This window comes from Polyodon spathula, chromosome 9 (genome assembly GCF_017654505.1).
Source record: "Polyodon spathula isolate WHYD16114869_AA chromosome 9, ASM1765450v1, whole genome shotgun sequence".
NCBI classification, from domain to species: Eukaryota; Metazoa; Chordata; class Actinopteri; order Acipenseriformes; family Polyodontidae; genus Polyodon; species Polyodon spathula.
Window position 1 is genome coordinate 1 of NC_054542.1, and position 24,794 is coordinate 24,794.

Sequence of the window (24,794 nt, forward strand, 5' to 3'; positions counted from 1 at the left end):
GAGGGAGAAACTCACCTCTAGGCTTGTGTCACCTCTACGACTGAGAAGCCACTCTTAACACTAGTTCCAAAATGAGGGTTTTGAGGATCCACGGCATTAAATCTGTAGAACCTAGTAAAGGGATGGGAGGTAGCCCACACTACTGCATTGCAAATGTCTTTGATAGATGAACCCTGGTTTAAAGCCCACAAAGTTGCCATGCCCCTGGTGGAATGGACAGTGAGCTTTTCTGGAGTGGGCAAGTTAGCATGTTCATAGGCAGCCCTGACATTATCTGCTATCCATTTTGCCCCATAGCAGGCATAAAATTATTCGGACTGCCTCCAACCTTTCATCCTGTCAACATAATACACTAGGGCCCACTCTGTCAGACTGTAAAGAAGGTGGATGGAAAGCTTCCAATTCCACAGACTGGTTGCCATGAAATGTCGAGATAGTCTTCTGCAAAAAAGCTGGACTGATACAGAGCATAACCTTTGTCCTGGCTTCTGCAAAAATTAAGCAGGCTTTCACAATAAAGAATGCCAGCATCTCACTCACCCGCTTTTACAGAGGTGATTGCAAGCCAGAAAGCCACTTTGAGCAATACAAATTCCAGCTCAGCTGAATGCAATGGCTCAAATGTAGGTTTCATGAGTGCTTCAAGCACCACGTTAAGCCTCTATTACGGAAGAATATCCTTCATAAGTAGCCAAAGCACCCGAGCACCTTCAAAAATTGCCCAGCCAGGAAGTGAGCTCTTGGGGAGACCGAGTCAGTTTTGATATGGCAAGCTGAAATAGCTGCCAGATAGACCTTTAATTTAGAGGTGGATTTCCCCTCGTCAAACAGGTCCTGCAAAAATTGCAGTATAACTGCCATGGGCCGGTCGTACGGACAAACCCACGAGGCAGTCACCACGTCTGTTAGACGCCCCACTTGTGCCTGTACTGGGAAGACGTGGATGCTGCTCTGGCATTTTGCAGGGTGTCAATAACCCTATTGGACAGACCCAGACAGCTCAAAAGCAGCCACTCAGGGCCTAAACCCAGTGCTGCAGTCTCCACGGGTGGCTGCTCAGGAACAGCATCAGGACTGGAAACCAGAGCATCATGGGCCAATAAGGGGCTATTAAGAGCACCTTGGCCCGATCTTGCCTTATTTTCTCCACACAGTGGGAACATGTCGAGCGGTGGGAAGGCATATAACAGTTGCCTCGGCCACTGGTGTGCCAAGGCATCTTTCGCCAGCGGGTCCCCGTCTGTTATGGAGAACCTGTGATTCCTGGGAGACAAAGAGATCTATCTGTGTGAATCCTCCACTCTGTGGCGATGATGACTCTCCTTGAGAGTTTTACAATCCAGGCAGATGTGCTGCCCGCAGTGAGAGGAGGTTCTCGTGTGCCCAAAGCAAAAGCTTGAGCGACCCTAGGCCACTCTGATGGTTTATATATCTTAAAATTATTTGCAGATATTTTTAAAACCCTAATTTTAAGATATCTCTAAATGATAGTTTGGCGCACTATGCTAGATATCTCTAAATCATTTAAAAATATCTTCAAACAACTTCCTGTTCATTTGGAGATATCTCTAAATCATTTGAAGATATCTTCAAATGAACAGGAAGCCATTTCAAGACATCTCAAAATAACTCCAATAAGCTCCATTTAAAGATATCTAAATCATTTAGAGATATTTCGAAATCTATTTTAGATATCTTAAAATGATTTTGAGATATCTTTAAATATTTACAGATATCTTCAAATATTTTGTGATATCTGGAAATGATTTAGAGATATCTTCAAATATTTAGAGATATCTATAAATGAATGTGAGATATCTCTAAATGATCATTTTTAAAATCAGCTTCAGCGAGTGACAGCTAAACAGTTAAGCTAAGATACTGTACTAATAGGACTATGCTGTGCATAAAGGAGCACAGCATTAACAATATGTAAGGTACGTGCATAATGATTTCTGTTCAGTTTTCAAGTAGCCTAAAATTACAGGTAGATTAATACAGTTTGCAGTTATTGTGCATTTAAATATGTTATAAATGACAATGTTTCTGTGATTTCATATTGTAGGTCAGTAAAATAATTAATGTAGCATAATGCATTCTGTTAATGGTAAAGGCATATTTTATGTGAGGACTGGGGATCACCAACCCGCTTAATTGTGTTAAACTGTATTACAGTATACTGCAGTTTTGATAGACCAAGGCTGCCTGAGAAATATGTCTGGGTTAGGTCTGTGGAAAAGGTGGCCACCTTAGGTGGAGCACAAGTTCTAAAGGCTATAGTGTATAGAGGTGTGTGTACGTGTATATGTATGTTTGTATGTATATGTGTGTGTGGCTGTTTGTTCAGGGATAGGGGGCCCGCAAGCCTATGTTTGCCTAGGGCCCAGTGATGGGTTACCGGCCTTGGGTAAAGCAAGCAAGAAATATCCCACTCCTAGTTCTATTGTGTGTTTATTAATTTGTCTCATAACTTGCTGGAACCTACTGTATATAGTTCTGGATTTTAGTCAATTTTTATAATCCATACAATATTTTAAATTAAATAATTGATATTGGTTTTCTTTTTTCCAGGTTAATTGAAGATGCTTCTGCCATTGTTGGTTATTTGTCAGTAAACCCTTTTTTCAAAGAAGCCTTCATTTCATCTGTAACTTAACAGGCATCTGAATGCCATACTATTCTACTAAATAAATCATTTATCTGCAGAAAATGCTTGCCTATGGTTTTTTGTTTAAGAAAAATGTTTACTACTTTGAAATTTACTGGATGTGACTTCACTGCTTCCTTGTGGTGTAAAAAGGAACAGCTATTGAGAGACAGAAATGTTTTAAACGTTGAAAGGAGATGACTGCTCCCAGCAGTTAAACAGTAGGGGTACCTGTGTCGATATACCTATAGCGGGTTAGGTGGACTTAGGATTACCACCTTCAATTCCTAACAATATCTGTTAGTAGGGATGTTTCAAAATAATTCAATACAGTATATCAAACATGACCAACAGTTCAACCAACACAAATCAGCCACATAAAAAATGTCATCTACAGATAAGGCAGTATGCTCAGCTCCATATTGATGTGATATAAAAACAAAGGCAGTATGTTCAGCTCCATATTGATGTGATATAAAAACAATGTGTGTGTGGAGGGGATTTAACATTACAAAAATCACACAAACATGAGCTTTTATTTTTTTATAAATTCCTTAAAAACATGTACAAAGCTTTAATATTTTTAGTATTTTTTTCCACAAATACAGTAACAATATATCTTTAACTTGGGAATAGTAAACTCTTCTCACTCGTAGCCTATAGACTGCTGAAGAATACAGCAGGCTGTGTCATTTCTATACAGCGATACCCGCTGTTTTTTATATATGCAGCTTTAATTGTTAAAACTGCAGCCTATATGGAAACCCATGTGAAGTCACTAGCAAAATATTAACACTATCTCTATTTAAATCCTTCCTTTTATGTGTTATCCATGGATAAACACTTTTAGAATCCAAGCTGACTTCTCTTGACTGACATTGTTATTGTAAATCACTGTTTCCATGGAAACCTTCCACAACGCAAACATGAGATGAAGAGGAGATGCCTATAAGAACATGAAGTGTACTGGCCTCCAGCACTCTAAGGGTTAATATACAAAGATGAGAGAAGAAGCCTGAGGACTCCTGCAATGGTGAATGTCTGGAACCTGAGCTTGGACGGGTGTTCGTTGACTTATTTGGATTGGCTGTTATATGCAAACCAGCCTCCAGTGATTGGACAGGTTTGGTTTCTCAGTCATCTCAGTTTCCATCGCCCTCAGGTCATTTGTCCTGCAACAATATAAAGGGGGGGAGGGAGGATTTATAAGGTAGCTTAAATCTGTGAGCACACTTGCCACATAATAGCATGTTTACTGGTTATGGTCACTTTTCGGAAAGCAGGCCAAAAATGAGGCAATGTTATGCAAAATGAACAAAGCAGAGGTGCCAAAGTTGACATATTTCAAAGCCTTTTCCAGAGAGTGTTTGCCAATCTTGAGATGACATAACTAGGAGGGAATAGCTTTGAGTCTTTTTAGTATCATTAAAACCAAAATACAAATACTGTATCAACAGTACAGAACACAGTGCACTGTAATGTGATGAAACTTGCCATGGTCCACTCTTGTTTTGATAACTAATTATATTTTGTAAAAGAAGTTAATGTCATTTAAAAGCACATTTCTAATTCATTTGTTATTGCAAAATTATTGCTTTTTAATGTAGTTTATAGAGAATAAAAGGTAAACTGGAAAAGAGGAAAGCTAAGGTTGTTGTGACATGGATTGTTTTTGATTGTAACTGTAAAGTTCAGAATTGACGGTTTCTATGCGCTGCCACAGTTTATACAGTCGCTTTTAGGGCAGAAAAATACTCACGATGTAGTGGTACTGCAAAGTACAATCACTCTTATTTAAGACAGCATTTCGTTTGTGTGATGCAGTCATAGCCTTTGAATACTTTCACACAAGAATTACATTTAGTTTAAAACACCAATATACTTGACTTATTGTTAACCTGTAATCAAATTCAATTTACTTACTTGTAAATTGATTGACTTATATATATATATATATATATATATATATATATATATATATATATATATATACACACACACACACACACACACACACACACACACACACACACACACACACATACATATATATATATATATATATATATATATATATATATATATATATATATATATATATATATATATACACACACACACACACACACACACACACACAGTCTCCCTTGCTATAACGCAGTTTTTGGGGGGCACACAATATGAGTGTTGTAAATGGGAAGGGGTGGGAGGCACCCCAGGATACATAACAACACACTTCTGACTAAAATACAAAATAAACTAACTCTCTATAATGCACATATATTGAAGCAAAAATGTAACTTTCTGTGAATTAACCATGCCTAAAGCCCCATGTAATCAACACTATATTTTTTACCAAATCATTTTAATTGGCAGTTTTTAACCTATAAATAGCCCGGCTAAACAGCGGTCGGGAGTTCAATTTGAAGCGACAGACCAGCAAACCAGGTGCGAGAAAGCGAGATATACTGTATAGGGAATTGGAGGACATGCTGTAGGAGCATTATATCCGAGGCGCGTTATAACCGAGAGCCTTATAGCGAGGGAGCATTGTGTGTATATAAGAAATAGTAAGATAACATTTGATTGACACACCTGATTGACAAAGTGAATACAAAGCAAATGCAGACTATATAAGGAGCAGTCATCTTTTAATTAGTTGCTGATAAAATGGATTGTAACAATGATTTATTTTATTAGAGAAAAAAAAAAGTGAATTGATAGTTTCACACATTAAAATGAACTGCATTATTGGTCACACATCTCCTGTAGTTCACAATGCTTCAGGTTATGTTTCCTTCAAATGATTCAAATAACCTAAACCTCAGTTATGCATAAAGGAAGTTGATATTAATTGGAAGTTAGCCTTCCAAATGCTGACTGGGTCTATTTGCATAGTTTCTGTGGTGGATAAACATCTAACATTTGTTATCTAACAGATTATAAATTCTTACATTCAATTGATACATATTTGACTATGTAATTCTGTCCTATTAAATTAGATTCCCTTTGGAAAAATGGTGTGCTAAGAAGGGATGAGGCATCTCTTTTTTCTTTTCAATTTTCTACCCAATTTAGAATGCCCAATTTTTGTTCCCCTCACTGCACCTAGGAGAACTGAAGGTTCAGTGGGTGTGCTCTGATCCCACGATCAACCCAGTTTTCTTACACTCAGGAACTTGAGAGTGGATGTCAGTGAGTTACTGGCCCCTAGAGGACAAAGGCCAGCCCTGCAGGTGTCTGGCTGAGCTTGCTAGGCACCTAGCCAGAAACAGCCATAGGCTAGATCAGCCTGTCTTTATATTTATAAGCACCATCTACCGTAATACAAAATGAAACTGGATCCAAAGTACCAAATCACTAGAAACTTTAAATCAGTTCATGCAACTAGAATTGAGGAACAGCTCCTGAACTCAGATGAAAGCACAGACTCTTCAGAAATGATCTGAGAAACTGCAATTAAAAAAACACCCAGAATGATTGGAAACAAAAAAAGAAAACACCTGCTCTTCAATAAAATAAACCTAAATGTCTAATTAGCCCAATTATCAATGATTATCTTCCACCTGTCAGCACTCTGATTTGTTTCGTTTAAAGGGAATTAAGAAATGAATACCTGAAAAAGAATACTGTCCTGCATAAGGTCAATAGAATAATGTTTATATCTTTTATTTCTATCTAATTATGTCAGTAAATCAATTAATTTGACAGTATACATTACATTATATACAGCACTCAGAAATGGTCCCTTTATTTCATTTAACCTCTTGAATGTTGGATAGAGAACACAAAAAGAAAGGGGACCATTTTGTCTGCTGCACCCTGACAGTATGTCTGTCTGATCAGTTTCGAAGAAGTTTCAAATATTTTCAAATGCTCAAAATATATTGGCCTTCAGGTACTATTTTCTTTTTGTGGAATGCTTTAAATTATCCCTAAAGTAATAATCAGTAGCATATTAAACACATTTAATAATCTTACCTTGTCATCTGAACCGTTTGTCTTCATCTCCTCCTCCTGATGTGTCTTCAAATCCTCCTGATTTGTCTTCAGCTCCTCCTGATTTATCTTCAGCTCCTCCTGATTTGTCTTCAGCTTCTCCTCCTGATTTGTTTTCACCTCCTCCTGATTTGTCTTCACCTCCTCCTGATTTGTCTTCAGCTTCTCCTCCAGATTTGTCTTCACCTCCTCCTGATTTGTCTTCACCTCCTCCTCCTGATTTGTCTTCAACTCTTCCTCCCCCCTGCTGGTCTCTCCAGTTTTTGTATCTTCATTGTTGTTGATCAAGCCAGCAGCCTGTGTATCTCCAGGGGTATTGTCCAAGGCTCTAGTCTCTGCCTGGGCTTTCTTGCTGGGCCTGTGCTCCACTTCCATATTCTCACAAGCCTCAGGGGTTTCCTGTGGCCTGTCAGGTTCTTCCTCTGAAACTTTGCCCACGTGCTCTACACTCTCCCCCAGTTTTTTGGACTTGGGGGCATCTTGCAGCTTGTCCCCTTCAGAGCTCTTTACACCTCCTTCAGACTCTTTCTTTGAGGGCTTGTCTTCTTTGGGATCCTCTACTTTGACTGCTTCAAACACGTCATCCTCTCCATTCCTCTGTGGCTGCTCCTGGCTGGGGGATGGAGTCTTGCCTGTTGGCTCTTCAGATGACGACTTCCTGAGCTTCCGGCTTGGTGGTCTGCGCTTGATGGAGAGACGGGCTCGTCCCTGTGCAAAACGACATAGAAATGGGAAGATTTGAGACAATAAAAATATATACTGCTTCATAAAGTATGTTTAAAGTTATGGAAGAAATTCCGTCTCTGGTGCAATAAACAGTGTAGACAAGTTTTAAATGATGTTCAAGCTTGCAATACAGATGAATGATAAACCAAGCAAAAAAATCATATAATTCAATAAGGCTGCTACAAACCCATAGTAATCTTTTAATGATCTTGAATGTACGGTATATGAAGTTGAAAAATTTTTTTAGTTTATAAATATAATAACCCCATTTAATGCAGCCTTTTCCCACATCATATTGGTACTGTCACGCCCTCAACTATATCTATCAGTCCTTAACCGCCATGAGCTACACTTCGTCGTGGATTGTTGCTTTATGTAATCTTTAAATATAAATGTTAGATTAGTTTCACTGAATGTCCCCCCTAGTGCGAAAGCAAGCTGTAAGATGTGATATCAACACAACTCCCCTTCCACCCACACACACACACACACATACACACACACCAGTATTTACAAAGCCTTTATAAAAGAGGTTCTTATGTATTCAGCTGTATTCAAACAACCCCATTTGGCCTGTTTTACCTTGTTTATGTTGTGTAACACAGTGCCCTCTGCTGGTTTGTCAAAGCTGACCGACGCCTCTTCTTCACTGGAGCGGGAACGCACGCCTGGACTGCTGGGAGTGGACGGAGGGCTGGCGAAGGGGAAGGGGGAGGGGGGGAGCTTCACTCCAGGACTCTTGGGAGATGGCAGCAGGGCATTGGGAGATAATGCCAGGTTGGCCTGGAAACAAGGAATAGGTATTTTTGAATAGTGTGGCTACGATCCTGCTTTCAGGTGGTTTCTTCCTGCAAACGCTGCCATTTCTGACGTTTGACTCAATGCAGCACCTGCCTTGAGTGACGAGGCATGCTGCACAGCATCCACTATCATGCCACTTGTGAAGTCACTAAGATACTTCTGATACTTCCCATGATTGTTGCTGAATAGTTGCACACTCTCACACACTTTATATATTGCAGGTCTAATGGATCCCATGACATATCACGTGCAAGCGTACATTTGCATAAATTGTATATTAGGGGATTTTCTAATTTGACTTACATTTCCGTGAGTGCTTTTAAGTTATGAATGTGATTAGGCAAACTATAATCACGGTTTAACGAATTTGAATTCTTCAGGCCTGTGTGACGCTTAAAAATAGCTTTAAATAAAAACACACACACATATATATAAGACTGTTGAAAGAAGTCTTTGAGGAAAACAAAAACATCACAAATACTATAATCATAACAGCCTCCACATCTGTAAAGTCTCATTGCTATCTGCAGCACATTGCAAAGTTATGACTTGTATCCACCCGGTATATAAATAGGAAGAATCAGCTACAAGAAAACATTTCATTGAATGTGGCCAATACAGATAGAAACACAGTTAACTAGATGTCATTAAAGCACAACCGAAAATAAACCATACCTGTGGAGGGGAATAAACGAAAAGTGAAAACTTGCATTCCTTTTGACCCATACTGTAAAGCAGTGCAACAGAGATTTCTGTCAGATCAGCTTTCTACATTGAACAAACACTGAGTGAGCAGGCTTACACCTGACACTGAGTAAGCCAATTAAACTGAGGAGCTTACTGAGGTGTTGAATTACACGTAGAGGACTTGTTGCAGTTTAACAATGATATTATATTCCACTAGGTGGCAGATTAGACCTATGTTGATAGAGGGCTGAAAGTAGAACCTCTGGAAGTGTTTCTGCTCACGACACAAGTGAAATAAGCGTGGCCATCTTTGCCTAGAACTCAGGGTACACATGATAAAAACACAACTCACTTCATCTTGATAGGCACAGGGTAATATAGCAGGGGGTATTCGGGCAGTATTGATGTGCATTACCAGAGCTGTGACGGAAGCCTAACAACAGCCAGTGCCAAGGTTCCTCACCTTTCAGTAGCACACAAAAAAATTCTTAAAAATGACGATGAGCAGACCACTGCATCTTCCCACCCCAGCAGGCAGTAATAATCGAGAAATAGTCACACCGCCGCTCACAATGACAGTATTCCAAAACATTATTAGACAGACACTGCTGTATATTTTCTTCAGTTTGTAAATAAAGTATCTCGTCATTATCAGTCTGCATATAAAAAACAAACATATTCAAGCGCTTTGAGACGTTGCTTTTAAAGGCGCTATATAAAATAAAGTTGTTTATTATTATTATTATTATTATTATTATTATTATTATTATTATTATTATTATTATTATTATTATTATTATTATTATATTCATTGCCTTGAAACCTACCTGCAGTTTTTCAATGAGAGGTGAATTCTTGGCCTTCACTTTGAGAGAAAGTGAAGAGGCATTGGTGGCTCCTTTCTGTGGAAGGCAGAGAAAATGAATGAATGAAAAACAGACGACTACAACCGCGTTTTGCATTCGATAAATATGGATTGCCTTAGAAAGTCTGGTAACCTGTGTAACTTCAAACTGTTTAAAATGCGTACGTTTTGGTATCTCTGGTGTCGCCTGCCTTAATACCCTATAAAGCTATCACTTGATTATCTAATATCAGATTTATGTGTGTAACTTTTTCATGCCTACTTCTAAAGTATAAGTATTTGCAATCCAGCATTGATTATTGAAAATAGTTGATTACACTAAAATGTGTGTCGCCAGAATTGATAATTTAGTGTCTACTGTGTTTCTAAAATGCATGACCCATACTTCATATATAAAGCTGGAGAAAGGTGTGAAAACATCCCTGGAGGCATAATGTAATTAGGAAGTAAAATTGATATGTGAGAAAATTATATCATATATCATAAAAAGTAGAACACCATGGCCCACTATCACAGTATGTGCGTGTAAAAGTATATGAGTGATAAATGCGTGTGCATAGTGTACAGGTGCGTCGTCAGAGTCTGACAATAACTTTTGATTTGTTGTTCCAATATTTGCCCCTTTCATTTTGAATCTTATTTCAATGCCAACTTTCTTTGCAACAGCAGCCTGAGAAACCACAGGAGACTCCTCCTTCTTCAAGAGTTCAATGTGGTTTACGCAATTTACACAAGTCACAGTGTAATCATGTACTCACTGCACTGTGCTACATGACCTGTCTTGTTCTGAAAAACGATCTCCGTTCATCATTTGAAAATACTGTATCCTAATTAAACAAAGTGACGTCCCAATTAAACTACATAAATAGCACTGGGAAGATTCGTCTCCCAGAGCTGTATCCCATTTAAGCAGAAATCCTGATTATCCCGATTAGGCAGCGCAGACTGTATTATAATAACAATATTGTGTTGAAATTCGTTTCATTCTTGTGAGTTTTAAACTGTTGCTTCAGGTCAGTATTCACCTATAGTCAGTTGTTTTACATTTCTGTACCTACACTTCCCTGTTCTGCATTTTCCAAATGTATGCTAAAAAAAAAACAAGAAAATAACAAAAATATCTTGAGAAGTGTAAGTTTCTAATGCTAAGAATAAAAACAACAACAAAAAAAGGAATCAAGCTGCCTCTGTTTCACTTGTTGAAGATTAAACACTGTTTAAGGTTTGGCTGGATTATAATTCTTGTAATCACATGGACCTGTAACAACCATGCTGATTTACTGACCAGAACTGAAACGCAGACCTAGATTTAAAATGCTTTCACAACCCAGTGCCAATCGGCTGTGCTGTCAAGTCTCCTTACTGTTTACTTACTGTACGACACCAGCAAAAAAAACCCAGAAAAACAAAATCATACTCTCACCTGTTCTTCACTTTGTCCAGATTCTTTCTTCGTGTCATGCAGCGGAAGTGAGCAAGGGGGTCTCCTTCGATTTACTCTGTTGTTCTGTTGCTATTTGTGAGGAAAGAAAAACATCCTAAATTAAGTTTGCTGAGGCAGGTCAGTACATCAAAGAACTGGCAAATCATCTTAAAGAGGTGTATTTCAAGCACAGGCATTACACACAGTTTTGTATTCAGTTACTTTAGAAACAAACAAATCCCTGTCACACTAAACTATATAAACTCCTTCTACAGTACTGAAGTTGTCTGACTAGATCATAGAATTAAAAGATACAGAGCCACAGTGGTGACGTGAAGAGTGACATCACACCTTAGGGATTCTTGCTAGCGGGTCAATTAGAAGATTTACATACAGTGAATTTAATAAAAATAAAAAAAAAATGCTTATAATGAAGAACAAACACCCCTCTCTACCACCACAAATAAATACATGTTTTTGATTTTTGAGGCAGCCAGCCTATGTACCCAGACCTTGATGTCATGTATAAAAACGTTAGGTTACAGATGTAACCCTGGTTCCCTGAAAGAGAAGACGACCACCAACCATAACATTTTGGATATGCCTGCCACAGGTCAGGTATTCACTGAGCATTTTATATTAGAGCTGCCATTAGGCCCCTCCAGGGAGTGACATCCTCGGTGGTCACTTCCTCTTTTGCATCAAACTCGCGAAGGCAACCTCTAATTTTGGTGGTCGTCTTCTCTTTCAGGAAGCATTTAAACTAGAAAGGAAGGGGGGAGAAATCAACAAAAAAACACAAGGGAGACCGCATCAAAACAGAAGGGATACTGCATCAAAACAAGAACAACAACCCAGGTAAGACAACCATTAAATGTATTTATCTAAATGATAGAAGTATCAGAAACAAAATTCTAGAACTTGAAGCTACTGCACTAACAGGTAACTATGATGTGATAGGTGTTACAGAAACGTGGTTATCTGAGAGTGATGGGGACGAATATAATATTTGTGGGTATACACTGTATAGGAAAGACAGGCAGGACAGAAGAGGAGGAGGGGTAGCGCTATACATAAGAAACAGTCTTGAAGCCCAGGTGTTAAACCTGGACAAAGAAAATAAAGCCGAATCAATATGGGTCAGAATAACGGACAAAAATTCAAAGGGCATAATAATAGGAGCATGCTATAGACCGCCAGATTCAGACGGTGAGCAAAATAATCTGTTATACAATGACATTAGAAATGCGTGTAGCAAAGGAGAAGCCATACTAATGGGGGATTTCAACTTCCCCCATATAAAATGGGAAAACCCGGTGGGTAGCACGAAGGATGAAATTGAAATGGTGGAAATGACAAATGACTGCTTCCTAACACAATTTGTCAAGGCACCGACTAGAGGGGAGGCATGCCTTGATTTAGTCTTTTCAAATAACAAAGACAGAATAACTAAAACAGAGGTCAGAGAACCACTGGCAAACTCAGACCACAGCATGGTCTCATTTGAAGTGTTTTTTAAAACCCCAAAAGTAATGACTAAAGCTAAGGTTTACAATTTTAGAAAAGCAAACTATGAAGGTATGAAACAGAGACTAACAGAAGTAGATTGGAGTAAAATAGAGAAAACACCCACAGAAGAAGGATGGTTATTCTTCAAAAATGTAGTACTAGAGGCGCAAAACAATTACATCCCTAAAGTAGACAAATCTAAATGTAAAACTAAATTGCCAAAATGGTTTAATAGATCAATTAAAAAAATATTCAGCGAAAAAAGGCACTTTACAGAGCATTAAAAAAGGACCAAAAAGAAAGTACGCAGAAAGAGTACACGGAACTGCAAACGCAAGTCAAAAAGGAAGTTAGAAAGGCCAAGAGAGAAATAGAAATGAACATTGCTAAGGGAGCTAAAACCAATTCCAAAATGTTTTTCCAATATTACAACAGCAAGAGAACATTCAAAGAGGAGATTTAATGTTTAAGAGATACAAATGGCAAAATCGTAGATGAAGAAAAAAAAATAGCAAATATATTAAATGATTACTTTTCACAAGTTTTTACAAAGGAAGATACTGACAACATGCCCCACATGTCATCCAGTTCCTATCCAGTTTTAAATAACTGAGGCAGAGGTGTTAAAGGGACTAGGAGCTCTTAAAATAAACAAATCCCCTGGGCCGGATGAGATCCTCCCAGTAGTACTCAAAGAAATGAAAGAAGTAATTTACAAACCGCTAACCAAGATCATGCAGCAGTCTCTTGACACAGGGGTGGTACCGACAGACTGGAAAATTGCAAACGTAATACTGATCCACAAAAAGGGAAACAAAACTGAACCAGGTAACTACAGACCAGTAAGCCTGACTTCTATTATATGCAAACTTATGGAAACTATAATAAGATCCAAAATGGAAAATTACCTATATGGTAACAGGGTCCTGGGAGACAGTCAACATGGTTTTAGGAAAGGGAGATCGTGTCTAACTAACTTGCTTGATTTTTTTGAGGATGCAACATCGATAATGGATAATTGCAAAGCATATGACATGGTTTATTTAGATTTCCAGAAAGCTTTTGACAAAGTCCCGCACAAAAGATTAATTCTCAAACTGAACGCAGTTGGGATTCAAGGAAACACATGTACATGGATTAGGGAGTGGTTAACATGTAGAAAACAGAAAGTACTGATTAGAGGAAAAACCTCAGAATGGAGTGTGGTAACCAGCGGTGTACCACAGGGATCAGTATTAGGTCCTCTGCTATTCCTAATCTACATTAATGATTTAGATTCTGGTATAGTAAGCAAACTTGTTAAATTTTCAGACGACACAAAAGTAGGAGGAGTGGCAAACACTGTTGTAGCAGCAAAGGTCATTCAAAATGATCTAGACAAGATTCAGAACTGGGCAGACACATGGCAAATGACATTTAATAGAGAAAATTGTAAGGTACTGCACGCAGGAAATAAAAATGTACATTATAAATATCATATGGGAGATACTGAAATTGGAGAAGGAATCTATGAAAAAGACCTAGGAGTTTTTGTTGACTCAGAAATGTCTTCATCTAGACAATGTGGGGAAGCTATAAAAAAGGCTAACAAGATGCTCGGATACATTGTGAAAAGTGTCGAATTTAAATCAAGGGAAGTAATGTTAAAACTGTACAATGCACTAGTAAGACCTCATCTTGAATATTGTGTGCAGTTCTGGTCACCTCGCTATAAAAAAAGATATTGCTGCTCTAGAAAGAGTGCAAAGAAGAGCGACCAGAATTATTCTGGGCTTAAAAGGCATGTCATATGCAGACAGGTTAAAAGAATTGAATCTGTTCAGTCTTGAACAAAGAAGACTACGTGGCGACCTAATTCAAGCATTCAAAATTCTAAAAGGTATTGACAGTGTCGACCCAAGGGACTTTTTCAGCCTGAAAAAAGAAACAAGGACCAGGGGTCACAAATGGAGATTAGACAAAGGGGCATTCAGAACAGAAAATAGGAGGCACTTTTTTACACAGAGAATTGTGAGGGTCTGGAATCAACTCCCCAGTAATGTTGTTGAAGCTGACACCCTGGGATCCTTCAAGAAGCTGCTTGATGAGATTCTGGGATCAATAAGCTACTAACAACCAAACGAGCAAGATGGGCCGAATGGCCTCCTCTCGTTTGTAAACTTTCTTATGTTCTTATGTTCTTAAACAAGCATTACATCCGTAACCTAACATTCCCTTTCAATTCGAAGGTGACCACCAACAATACTTTTGGGAAAGGTATACCAAAGCCATTGCGAGTGAGTGTGAGTGGAGACAGCAGACGAGGGACATCTTGAGACCACAAAACCATGGTTAGCGGTGCGAGCGTGCAACCTCAAGGACCCTTGTGCATAATGAAGGCGTATAGGGATCTAACACATTAAGTCGGTAGAACCTGGTGAAAATATGCGGGGTAGCCCAGCTAGCCGCAGTACATATGTCAGATAGTGAGGCTCCTCTAAAGAGGGCCCATGATGTAGCCACTCCTCTGGTACTGTGTGCACCCACCCGCCCAGGTGGGGGTAGGCCGGCATTAGTATATGCAGTCAAAACTGTGTCCACAAAGTGAGACAGCCGCTGCTTTGAGAGGGCTTGACCAAGGGTCCTTACACCATAACAGACAAAGAGCTGGCCAGACTGACGCAGAGCTCTCGTCCTGTCAGCATAACATCTCAATGCCCGAACCGAGCAAAGGGAGTTTAATCTTTGATCCTCCTCTGAAGAAAAAGGAGGGGAATGGAAAGCCTCTTGCTCCACTGACTGTTTTATGTAGAAAGCCATACACCTTAGGGAGAAATAGCGGATCTTGCAAAAAGAAGCATCTCCCAAGGCAGAAGAGGCGTGCTGCATGCACAGACACTGGACATAGAGGAGGCGTGCTGCATGCACAGACACTGGACACAGAGGAGGCGTACTGCATGCACAGGCAATGGACACAGAGGAGTCGTGCTGCATGCACAGACACTGGACACAGAGGAGGAGTGCTGCATGCAGACAATGGACACAGAGGAGGCATGCTGCATGCACAGACACTGGAGAGGAGGCATGCTGCATGCACAGACACTGGACACAGAGGAGGCATGCTGCATGCACAGACACTGGACACAGAGGAGGCATGCTGCATGCACAGGCACTGGACACAGAGGAGGCATGCTGCATGCACAGGCACTGGACACAGAGGAGGCATATCCCAAAAGTATTGCTGATGGTCGTCTTCAAATTGAAAAGGAACAACTTGCTTCTTCATCAAATAATTTCAGTAGGAAATGACATTGATACATAGATGTGTATCTTTTAATATTTTCGGTTCTCCAAACTGGGTCTGACCCCAGGCCAAACTTGAGAGAGGTGTACTAAACTAGACAGAATATGTCTGTTTTAATCTCATATCAAACCTGTCTGTCTCCACACGATTGGAAAATAGAGCCCACCCTCCCAATACTAATTGGACAATATATTTTTATATATATATTTTTAAGATGCACTACCTGCTTTATAAATTTAAATGCAGGTAGTGTACAATTCCCTTATACACACTCATGGTCACATACTGCTCTAGCGAGTTAGCAATGTCAGCCACCTGTGTTTTAAGTGTGTTATTTTTGTCGGAAATTCTAGTCAACTAATGATGCTAAAGTTCAATGTGGCTCAAAGATGCCAGTCACATATCAGTGCAGTGAGCAGTTAAAGTTAAAAACTGTATAAGTGTGAGAGGGAGTACTCCATGCCCCTGTGCATATTTTGTATTTGTTTATTATTATTATTATTATTATTATTATTATTATTATTATTATTATTATTATTATTATTATTATTATTTTGCTTTTTAAAATACCTTGTGAGAATGCGTGACTGTCAGCTACTGATTATTTAACTAGCTGACAGTCACACAGAATTATTAAACCTGTGCAAAATGTGACCGAGGGATAATAAGATAATTAATAGCTAGTTAATCGCTCGGTCCCTACTATAAAGACCTGCAGCTTTGACTGCAATGGGGTTGAGTGTTCGGTGAGTGGAGAACAGGAGTAGAGAGGAGGTGAAGAAAGTAAAAGTAAAAAGTAAACCATTGATAATCGTTTGTATTAGTTGTTTGTATTAGTGCTTTGTTTGTCTGTTTATTTTGCCCCACGTGCCCTTTGTTTTGTATCAGTGTTTTGTTTCAACCTTTTATTTTGTAAATAAACGTGCCACAGTGCAGTTATACCCCAGTCTACTATTTTTGTGGTGCATTCATCTCCTGGTATGACGTCACCACACACACCATCTTTGTCACAAGCAGATATTAAGTTTAGATTTGAGTTCAGGTACAAACTGGCTTATTGTACTAGATACTTGGGTTCTTTGTGATTCCATTACCTACAGCTGTAAAACAGCACTGTCATGGGTATTGATGCACACTGTGGAACAAAAGTCTCAACCAGATTTTCAACCCATTCTATATTGCCAATTTTTATTTAACATTTTTGAACTGTGTATTTAAAAGCAGATGCACAGCTTTGATAATTATAATGTATTAAGGTAGTACAGAATGAAAAGACAATTTAGTCCAGGGTTTTGCCTTCTGGTTGAGGGATGCCACCCTCAATTTAAATGTGAACTCTGACATTAGTCAACAAAGGCTGGGTGACAGAAGTCCATTGACTTTCTGTAAAGGGATATACAGTTGCTAATGGGGTAGTATTTAGAATATATGGAACCAGTATTCCTTCTCTTTAAAAATGACCTGTACTCTGTAGTTTAGGCATGTTGCTATGGTTTACCTTAATAGAAATGTTTAAATGTATTATTGTTTCCAGACCTAGTATACAAAACAGCTGCAAGCTTGTGAAGGAAACCAAGCCTCTCGTCTAAAAATAACAGCCTCTTAAAATAATGGGTCATGTGATTTCATTTTTTTCCCCCAACTGTTTTATTCACGTAAGATATGTAAGTGTACATTCTGTTTTATTAATCGTAGACCTGCTGGCTGAAAAATGGTCCATAATCCCAGATAACCTTGCTCAGTAACTGTGTAGTCTCTGCTAATATACCTTGTTTTTTTAAGTGGTGTATTTACCCTTTTACATGAAACTAAGTTTTAAAAATACAATATTATTAATAAATTCATGAGCCACATAAATAGGTAAGTGTGAACAGGCTGGCTGTTGGGTCAGGCCAGAAAGGCGCACAGTGCATTTATTAAATACACAGAAAAATAAAAGACTTATACAAAACAGCACACAGCACTTTAGGCCAAAATAAATAGACGAACCAAACGCCAAAACAGGGTGGACGAACACTAAACACAAAACAAGTACGGTGCTGGTGCTTCCAGCACTCGTAGCAGTTATTATTATTATTATTATTATTATTATTATTATTATTATTATTATTATTATTATTATTATTATTATTACCTCCTCATTCTCGCCTGTTCCTTCGCCCTGAACACACAACCCCGAGTGAGTAAATGTGCATCTATATATACTGTTGTGCCGGGATTCAATTACTAATTAACTATTCACTTGAATCCCAGTACGTGAACTAATTTGTGCAATCCCAGTGCTCACATACTATTACATACTTTAAATGCACGTGAAGTGATTGTGCAATCCCCATGCCTAAATACAACTATGTATTTTAAATCACTCGTGCTACACAGACCCATTTATATCCCGTGCACCAATATCTATACACCAACATTAACACACCACACGCTATAACACAAAACACACACAGGAGCAGAGCACACTGCCAAAGTAAGGCTATATTTTTATCATGGTTATCATGAATTTTACAATTTCCGTAAAATGTACCCATTGCCATGTATGTAGTTCCCCATAAAAATTCCTATTTCGGAAAGTATAGTGTAAATATACATATTTTTCTATCAATTAAAAATAAATACAGCAAATGTCTGCCTTATACCCAAGCACTACCTGTTACACTGCATTTAGGGACATGACAAGTCAGTTTATTTTGCTTCTGATAAGTATACAAAAATATTGCTTGTGTACAAGGGGGGCATATTTCACATGTCTGTTGTCATTTTTACATTTATTTATGTTTTTATTTTGATTGATAATTCACTGATGATGATAACAAAATGTGTTTAAAATTCTTTAGCTTGTGCTGTTTTTCAGGTAAACATTTAAATATTAGGAACATTTGTGTATAATAACTCTAGGAAAATGAATTTTGAATTTTACAAAATTATTTATTTCTGCTTTAATAAAATATTATGATTAATAGGGAAACATCTTGAAATAACTATTTTTAGACTGAATTGCCTTGAAATAAGCTATGATTTACACTGAAAAAAAATACAGCCCTAAAAATGCTTACTGAAAAAGACTTCTGTACCAGTTTGCTGCTTTTCTGGGTTGTTCCGCTGTTATAGCAGGAATTAGGCAGTAAAGGAATCAAATGAGAAGCAGTATGGTTCTAGTTATGTAGATGACCACTATAAGTGTATTTACAATTTGGACAACTGACTTTTTAGGCAGTATATGTATTTTCTCATATGATACTCTTGTGTTAGTATTGTGGACAAACACATAATGCACTTGTTTGCCTAAAGGTTTTGAAAATAAATGTTTTTTCTTACACAGAGTGAGCTGACAGGACCGGAAACAAATGATTAAGACTCACCTCGTCCTTTCCTGCAGGTGAGGGTACAGCTTGACCTTTAAACTTTCCTGCCAGCTCAGCCACTGATTTCTTGACAGGTTTATCTTCTGTGGCTTTGGCTGTACTTATTGATTGGTCCTAAAAAAGAGTAACAGGGTTGGAAACATGAGCTACAACAGAAATACATCCAGTTCGATTCCTGACTCTTATTTAAAGTCAAACTGTCAGTTTAACTGTCTTAAAACATAGTTGGATGGAAGAAACCAGAATGCCAATGCAAAGATGTGCTGGAGGCTGGATATAAAGCTGATTGTAATTGATAGAAACATGGTGGCTGTATGAGGCAAGTGAGAGCCCCCATCCTTTTTAAGCTTGTGTTTAATTCCAGAGGTAAACTTTAAAGAAACAAGTCAAATAGACAAATGTTTTAGCCAATGTTTGCTGACTTGAGCTGGTGGAACTGTTTAAGTGAGCACAAATAAAGTAATTGATATATTTTAAATAGGGTATGCAACTTATTTTCCCTTTCCAAGAACTCTAACTACCAAAAATAATTTAAACTCTCTGACAAGTACTGACATTAAGACGTTTCCTTATTTCTGCAGAAGAAAGAACATATATAGTGTTATACAGTACCTTTATACTTTTTACACACACACACACACACACACACACACACACACACACACACACACATACACAGCCAAGTACAAGGTTGTCCTGAAAGAAAACTTGCTTCCTTCTGCTCTGACAATGTTCCCCAACTCTGAGGACTGTTTCTTTCAGCAGGACAATGCTCCATGCCACACAGCCAGGTCAATCAAGGTGTGGATAGAGGACCACCAGATCAAGACCCTGTCATGGCCAGCCCAATCTCCAGACCTGAACCCCATTGAATACCTCTGGAATGTGATCAAGAGGAAGATGGATGGTCACAAGCCGAGCTGCTTGAATTTTTGCACCAGGAGTGGCATAACATCAATGTGAAAGACTGGTGGAGAGCATGCCAAGACGCATGAAAGCTGTGCTTGAAAATCAGGGTTATTCCACCAAATATTGATTTCTGAACTCTTCCTAAGTTAAAACATTAGTATTGTGTTGTTTAAAAATGAATCTGAACTTATTTTCTTTGCATTATTCGAGGTCTGACAACACTGCATCTTTTTTGTTATTTTGACCAGTTGTCATTTTCTGCAAATAAATGCTCTAAATGACAATATTTTTATTTGGAATTTGGGAGAAATGCTGTCAGTAGTTTATAGAATAAAACAAAAATGTTCTTTTTACCCAAACACATGCCTATAAATAGTAAAACCAGAGAAACTGATAATTTTGCAGTGGTCTCTTAATTTTTTCCAGAGTTGTATATATATATATATATATATATATATATATATATATATATATATATATATATATATATATATATATATATATATATATTATATATATACGGGTATATATATATATCACCAGCATCTTCAACATTGCTAAACTATTTGCATATTTTTCTAAGAACTCTAAGTGGGTTGCGTTCCCATTTCTTTCCTCTCTATACTTAGAAGCACTTTCCATTCAGGAACTGGGCTAGCCATGAAAACAGGGTTACTGTGACAAGATTGACAATTACAGCCTGATAACAAAAAGTGATAGCTGTGAGACCCCACTGTCCAGTCATTTTTATCAGGGAGAGTAGGAAAAAAAGAGTAGGAAAAACTGCTGTTTTCTATCTAAAACATTATCAGCATCTTTGGCTAAACGATGACAGATGTGTTCCTCCCAATACCTGTCAAAAAGCATTTGGGTTTTAAATTATTCTCATCCAAATTGTATGGCACTGGAACCAAATAAATGTGTTTGTAACAATACCGTAAGACATTTAACAGGATGCTCTAGGCCCACTTTTATTCTATTCTGTTCCCTATGGAAACAAGTCTATAGGTCCTATTTTGAAGTGAAAAATCAATGGAAATTTTAGAAGAAAACAATCTAAACTAACAATATTTTGTATTGGTCTCTGAAACTTTTACTCTGTTATCTAGATTACTTTTTTTTGCATAATTTAAATGAGACACCATCTATGCTGCCTCATCCAGTCAGTCAGTTACTAGACCCTCAAACTAAGTGCGTTTGAGGCAAATTTTCAAGCATTAATTTAAAATAATCATCATTAAAATGTAATTCTATTTCAAAATCAGTGTTATGGGGGTTGGTCTTGAACTAGTGAAACTACAAAAAAAATGAACTTTATTTATGATTGTGAGAGGGGAGACCTGTGCTGGCTATCAGTCGCATGCATGATCCTGTAGGATCCTATGGGATCTGCCTGCCAATTATAGCAATGACACAGAGAGGTTGGGTGAGGTGATGTCGCGACTCCCTCTCTCTGAGTGGTCGAGAGGCAGGTCTACCGACCAATAAAAATGACTCTTTTCTATTGCTTCGATCTTGCCCCTCAAGGACAAATGACAGCAGGAGCTGGGTTCGTAAGCCTGGAGTACACAAACTAAAACAAGATCGCCAGTGTCTGGAGAGAAATGGGGCAAGCAAGCCCGGCTGAGGAAGACAGCCGCCACTAAATATTTCAGAAAATATTAAGTACCAGAAAGGGACGTTGACAGTTTAGTTGGAGAAGTCTGGGCAACCCCGTGAGTGAGTGATAGGGAGGGAACAGCAAAGCCTAACTGAGACCAGAGCCACACTGGATAGCAGACGCTGCGGGACGCTGCAAGAAGCAGCATCTTTTGTTTGCAGTTTTGTTATTGTGTTTTATTTTCCTGTTTCCTTTCACCTTCTATTTTGAATAATATTTTCAGCACCTGCATGTGCACGATATATCGTCTGACAACAGAAACTTACTTTTGTTGATATTTTTCAGCAAGCTGCCATGGAAACGAACCTTACCGTTGCTGATATTGTTTGTCTGCGATACAACAGTGCCCCCTTGTGCCTTAAATAAAAAATTGGACGCCGGTGAGGCTCAATGAAACTTTCTGTCTCCCACACCCAACCACAACGGTCTTCTAAGAACTATCAAGTTGTTTGTTTTATATTTTGTAACATTGATTTTCTTTTGTTCTAAAAAATAGAGAACACCACAAGTTATGCATCTGCTGAAAGAAGTACTGTGAAGACATCCACAATGTATATTCAAAGATCGATCGCATTGCTGTATATGAAATGCAGTGTGGGGTGATTACATTGTTTGGCCCAGGATCTTACGTTCTGGTCCAATAGGAGCCACACCCTCGGTCAGAGGTGAACCAAGGCTCCCCAGAAGAGAGATACAGTTGCAAAGGAGGCAGTGGGAAGGTGGGACAGAAAGACTTACACAGCAGTGAAAGGTGGGCTCGGTCTATATAGTATTGTGTAGCTAATAGGTTTAGCATAGCAGGCTGAGCCTCACACCTAGAATTATGGCAAGCTTCTGATTCAGGTAAGCCACTGTCAAGCCGTCACTGTCCAAATTCAAATCCGTCCTGGTTCATGGAAAGAAAGACATTTCTCTGAGCTTTATAAGGGGGTGTGAACTCAGAATTACTCCTGTTAGTGGTTTAGCACAGACCTACTGTACACTTTCCACATGGAACTGCCATTAAATGGAAATTACCTTGACATGACTTGCTGTATTTTCCACTCGGCCTTTAATAATATACTATTTGAGCACCGCAATGCTGCCTGCTGTTTAATTCTTATATTAAGTAAAGAGAAACTAGACCATCCAAACAAACTTTACACCAAAAACTTGAGGACATACTTCTTAATAGCTCTAATGAGTCACTCAATTTTATTTACTCTACAATCCTCTCCTTAGATACACCCTTCCTTCCTCAATTACAACATCTAGAAAAAAGATTTATTGGTAAAGGGTTTGAAAAAATGAATTTACTATGAATTGAATTGTTTCCAAATCCTAAGCCATTAACGGGAGTGCAGAAAAGGATAGAAATTGCTGCTGGTGAGGATGACATTTGTTCTTTACTATGCCAGTTCATTGAATCATAAAATCTTACTCTCTGCGGGCTTTACATTATAGTGTAGCTCACTAAATAATTCCTGAACACTTTGGTTATGCTGTTCCACTCTCCTTATACACTTCTGTCATGCTGTTCCACTCCCTTTATACACTTCTGTCGTGTTTTTCCACTCCCTTTAGACACTGCCTGGCTACTTTATTGGGGCCTGAACCTCATATCGAGTTGGGCCTGATCACAACTTTGACACAACTTGTCACGGACTCCAGGAGTCTCGATGGATGTCAATCCATTCAGTCATTTACATTGCAAACCATTGGTGGAAAGGTTGACATAAGATTGATGACAAATGCTTTGTTCAAGCTAAAAAAAGCTTTATTGGATTGAAATCCAGGGCTTGTGGTGGCCTCAAATCATTCATGCACAATTCTGGCACAGGAGACGAGTGCATTATGGTCATCACTGGCAAGGTACAAGTACAGCATTGGAAAGATCTTGATGAAAATTCTTATATTTACTTGCATGCATCACATTATTACACATTTTTTAATTAGCAATCGAAACTGATTAGAGGGCATTGTCACCTTGTAGTTTACCAGGTCAGGGCAGTAAGCCATATCTTATGGACAAGATCAATTACCAAGGTAACTGGTAAACAGTGGCTTTACTGTCATTTTAAATCTTTAAATCATTTTTATCTTCCTTTTCAATTAGGTTTCTAATTGATCATGAACCTATTGGTCCACATAAGCTATAAAGCTACTTCAAGAATGTCCCCTCCCCCCTCTGTATTTGAACGCATATAGCTCAAGTTCAGTAGGCCCTAAGCCTAGGAGAAGGCAGCAGCTGCCTGCCTCCTCTACCAGAGCTACACGTAGGATAAACACTATTCCACGTTCCCCATTTGTCAGCAGGAGGTTCATCACTATAGATACGGTATTAACTGCAGATGATTCATGCCCCGTATTTGCTTTCCATTTTCATGCCAATCAGTTGTACATGGTCTTGCCAACTTCCAATAGGAAATCCACCCTCTCTCCAGTGGGGTCAGTGGGTAAGTCTAACACACTTTTTTCATATCCTGTAGTACCGTACATTTTTTGATTTACTGGAAGCCAGCCAGCCAGCCAGCCAAAAAATATGAATGCTACATTTTATAGTTTGTTCTGATGTTGCAGTTAGTTTTATTATGTAAATTTGTGTTTTTGGAGAAATATGAGTTTTAAATGTAATTTGTTTATTGTACTATACAGCAGGGGTTCCCAAACTTTCTTACCTGAGGCCCACCTGCTCAGCTACATTAGGCACTGTGGCCCACTATAAGCACTCCTTGGGGAAATGTCAATTAAAAACATTTTATATGTTTAAACCTGTAACAATATAAATGTTGAAAAAAAAAAAAAAACTGAAAAATTTCATTTTAGTAAATAAAATAAATTGCAAAAACTAAACAGACGTTTTTATCAAACCTTTAAATTAGGTATCTTTGTATAATTGAATATTTTAGAAATGCAGATATTTTTTCTTGGTCAT

General features: G+C 38.4%; 1 protein-coding gene across 1 annotated transcript in view; it reads right to left on the reverse strand.

Annotated features, from left to right (window-relative positions):
- Positions 1–3,186: 3,186 nt before the first annotated feature.
- LOC121321337 (capZ-interacting protein-like) overlaps positions 3,187–24,794 on the reverse strand; it is a 40,828-nt gene continuing 19,220 nt past the window's right edge. The window contains exons 2-7 of the mRNA XM_041260231.1: positions 19,309–19,425; positions 11,149–11,238; positions 9,688–9,762; positions 7,955–8,155; positions 6,629–7,354; positions 3,187–3,819 (exon numbers count right to left, since the gene is read on the reverse strand). Coding sequence (XP_041116165.1) covers positions 3,811–3,819; positions 6,629–7,354; positions 7,955–8,155; positions 9,688–9,762; positions 11,149–11,238; positions 19,309–19,425 — 1,218 coding nt within the window. The 3' untranslated portion in view covers positions 3,187–3,810. The remainder of the gene's footprint in view (positions 3,820–6,628; positions 7,355–7,954; positions 8,156–9,687; positions 9,763–11,148; positions 11,239–19,308; positions 19,426–24,794) is intronic.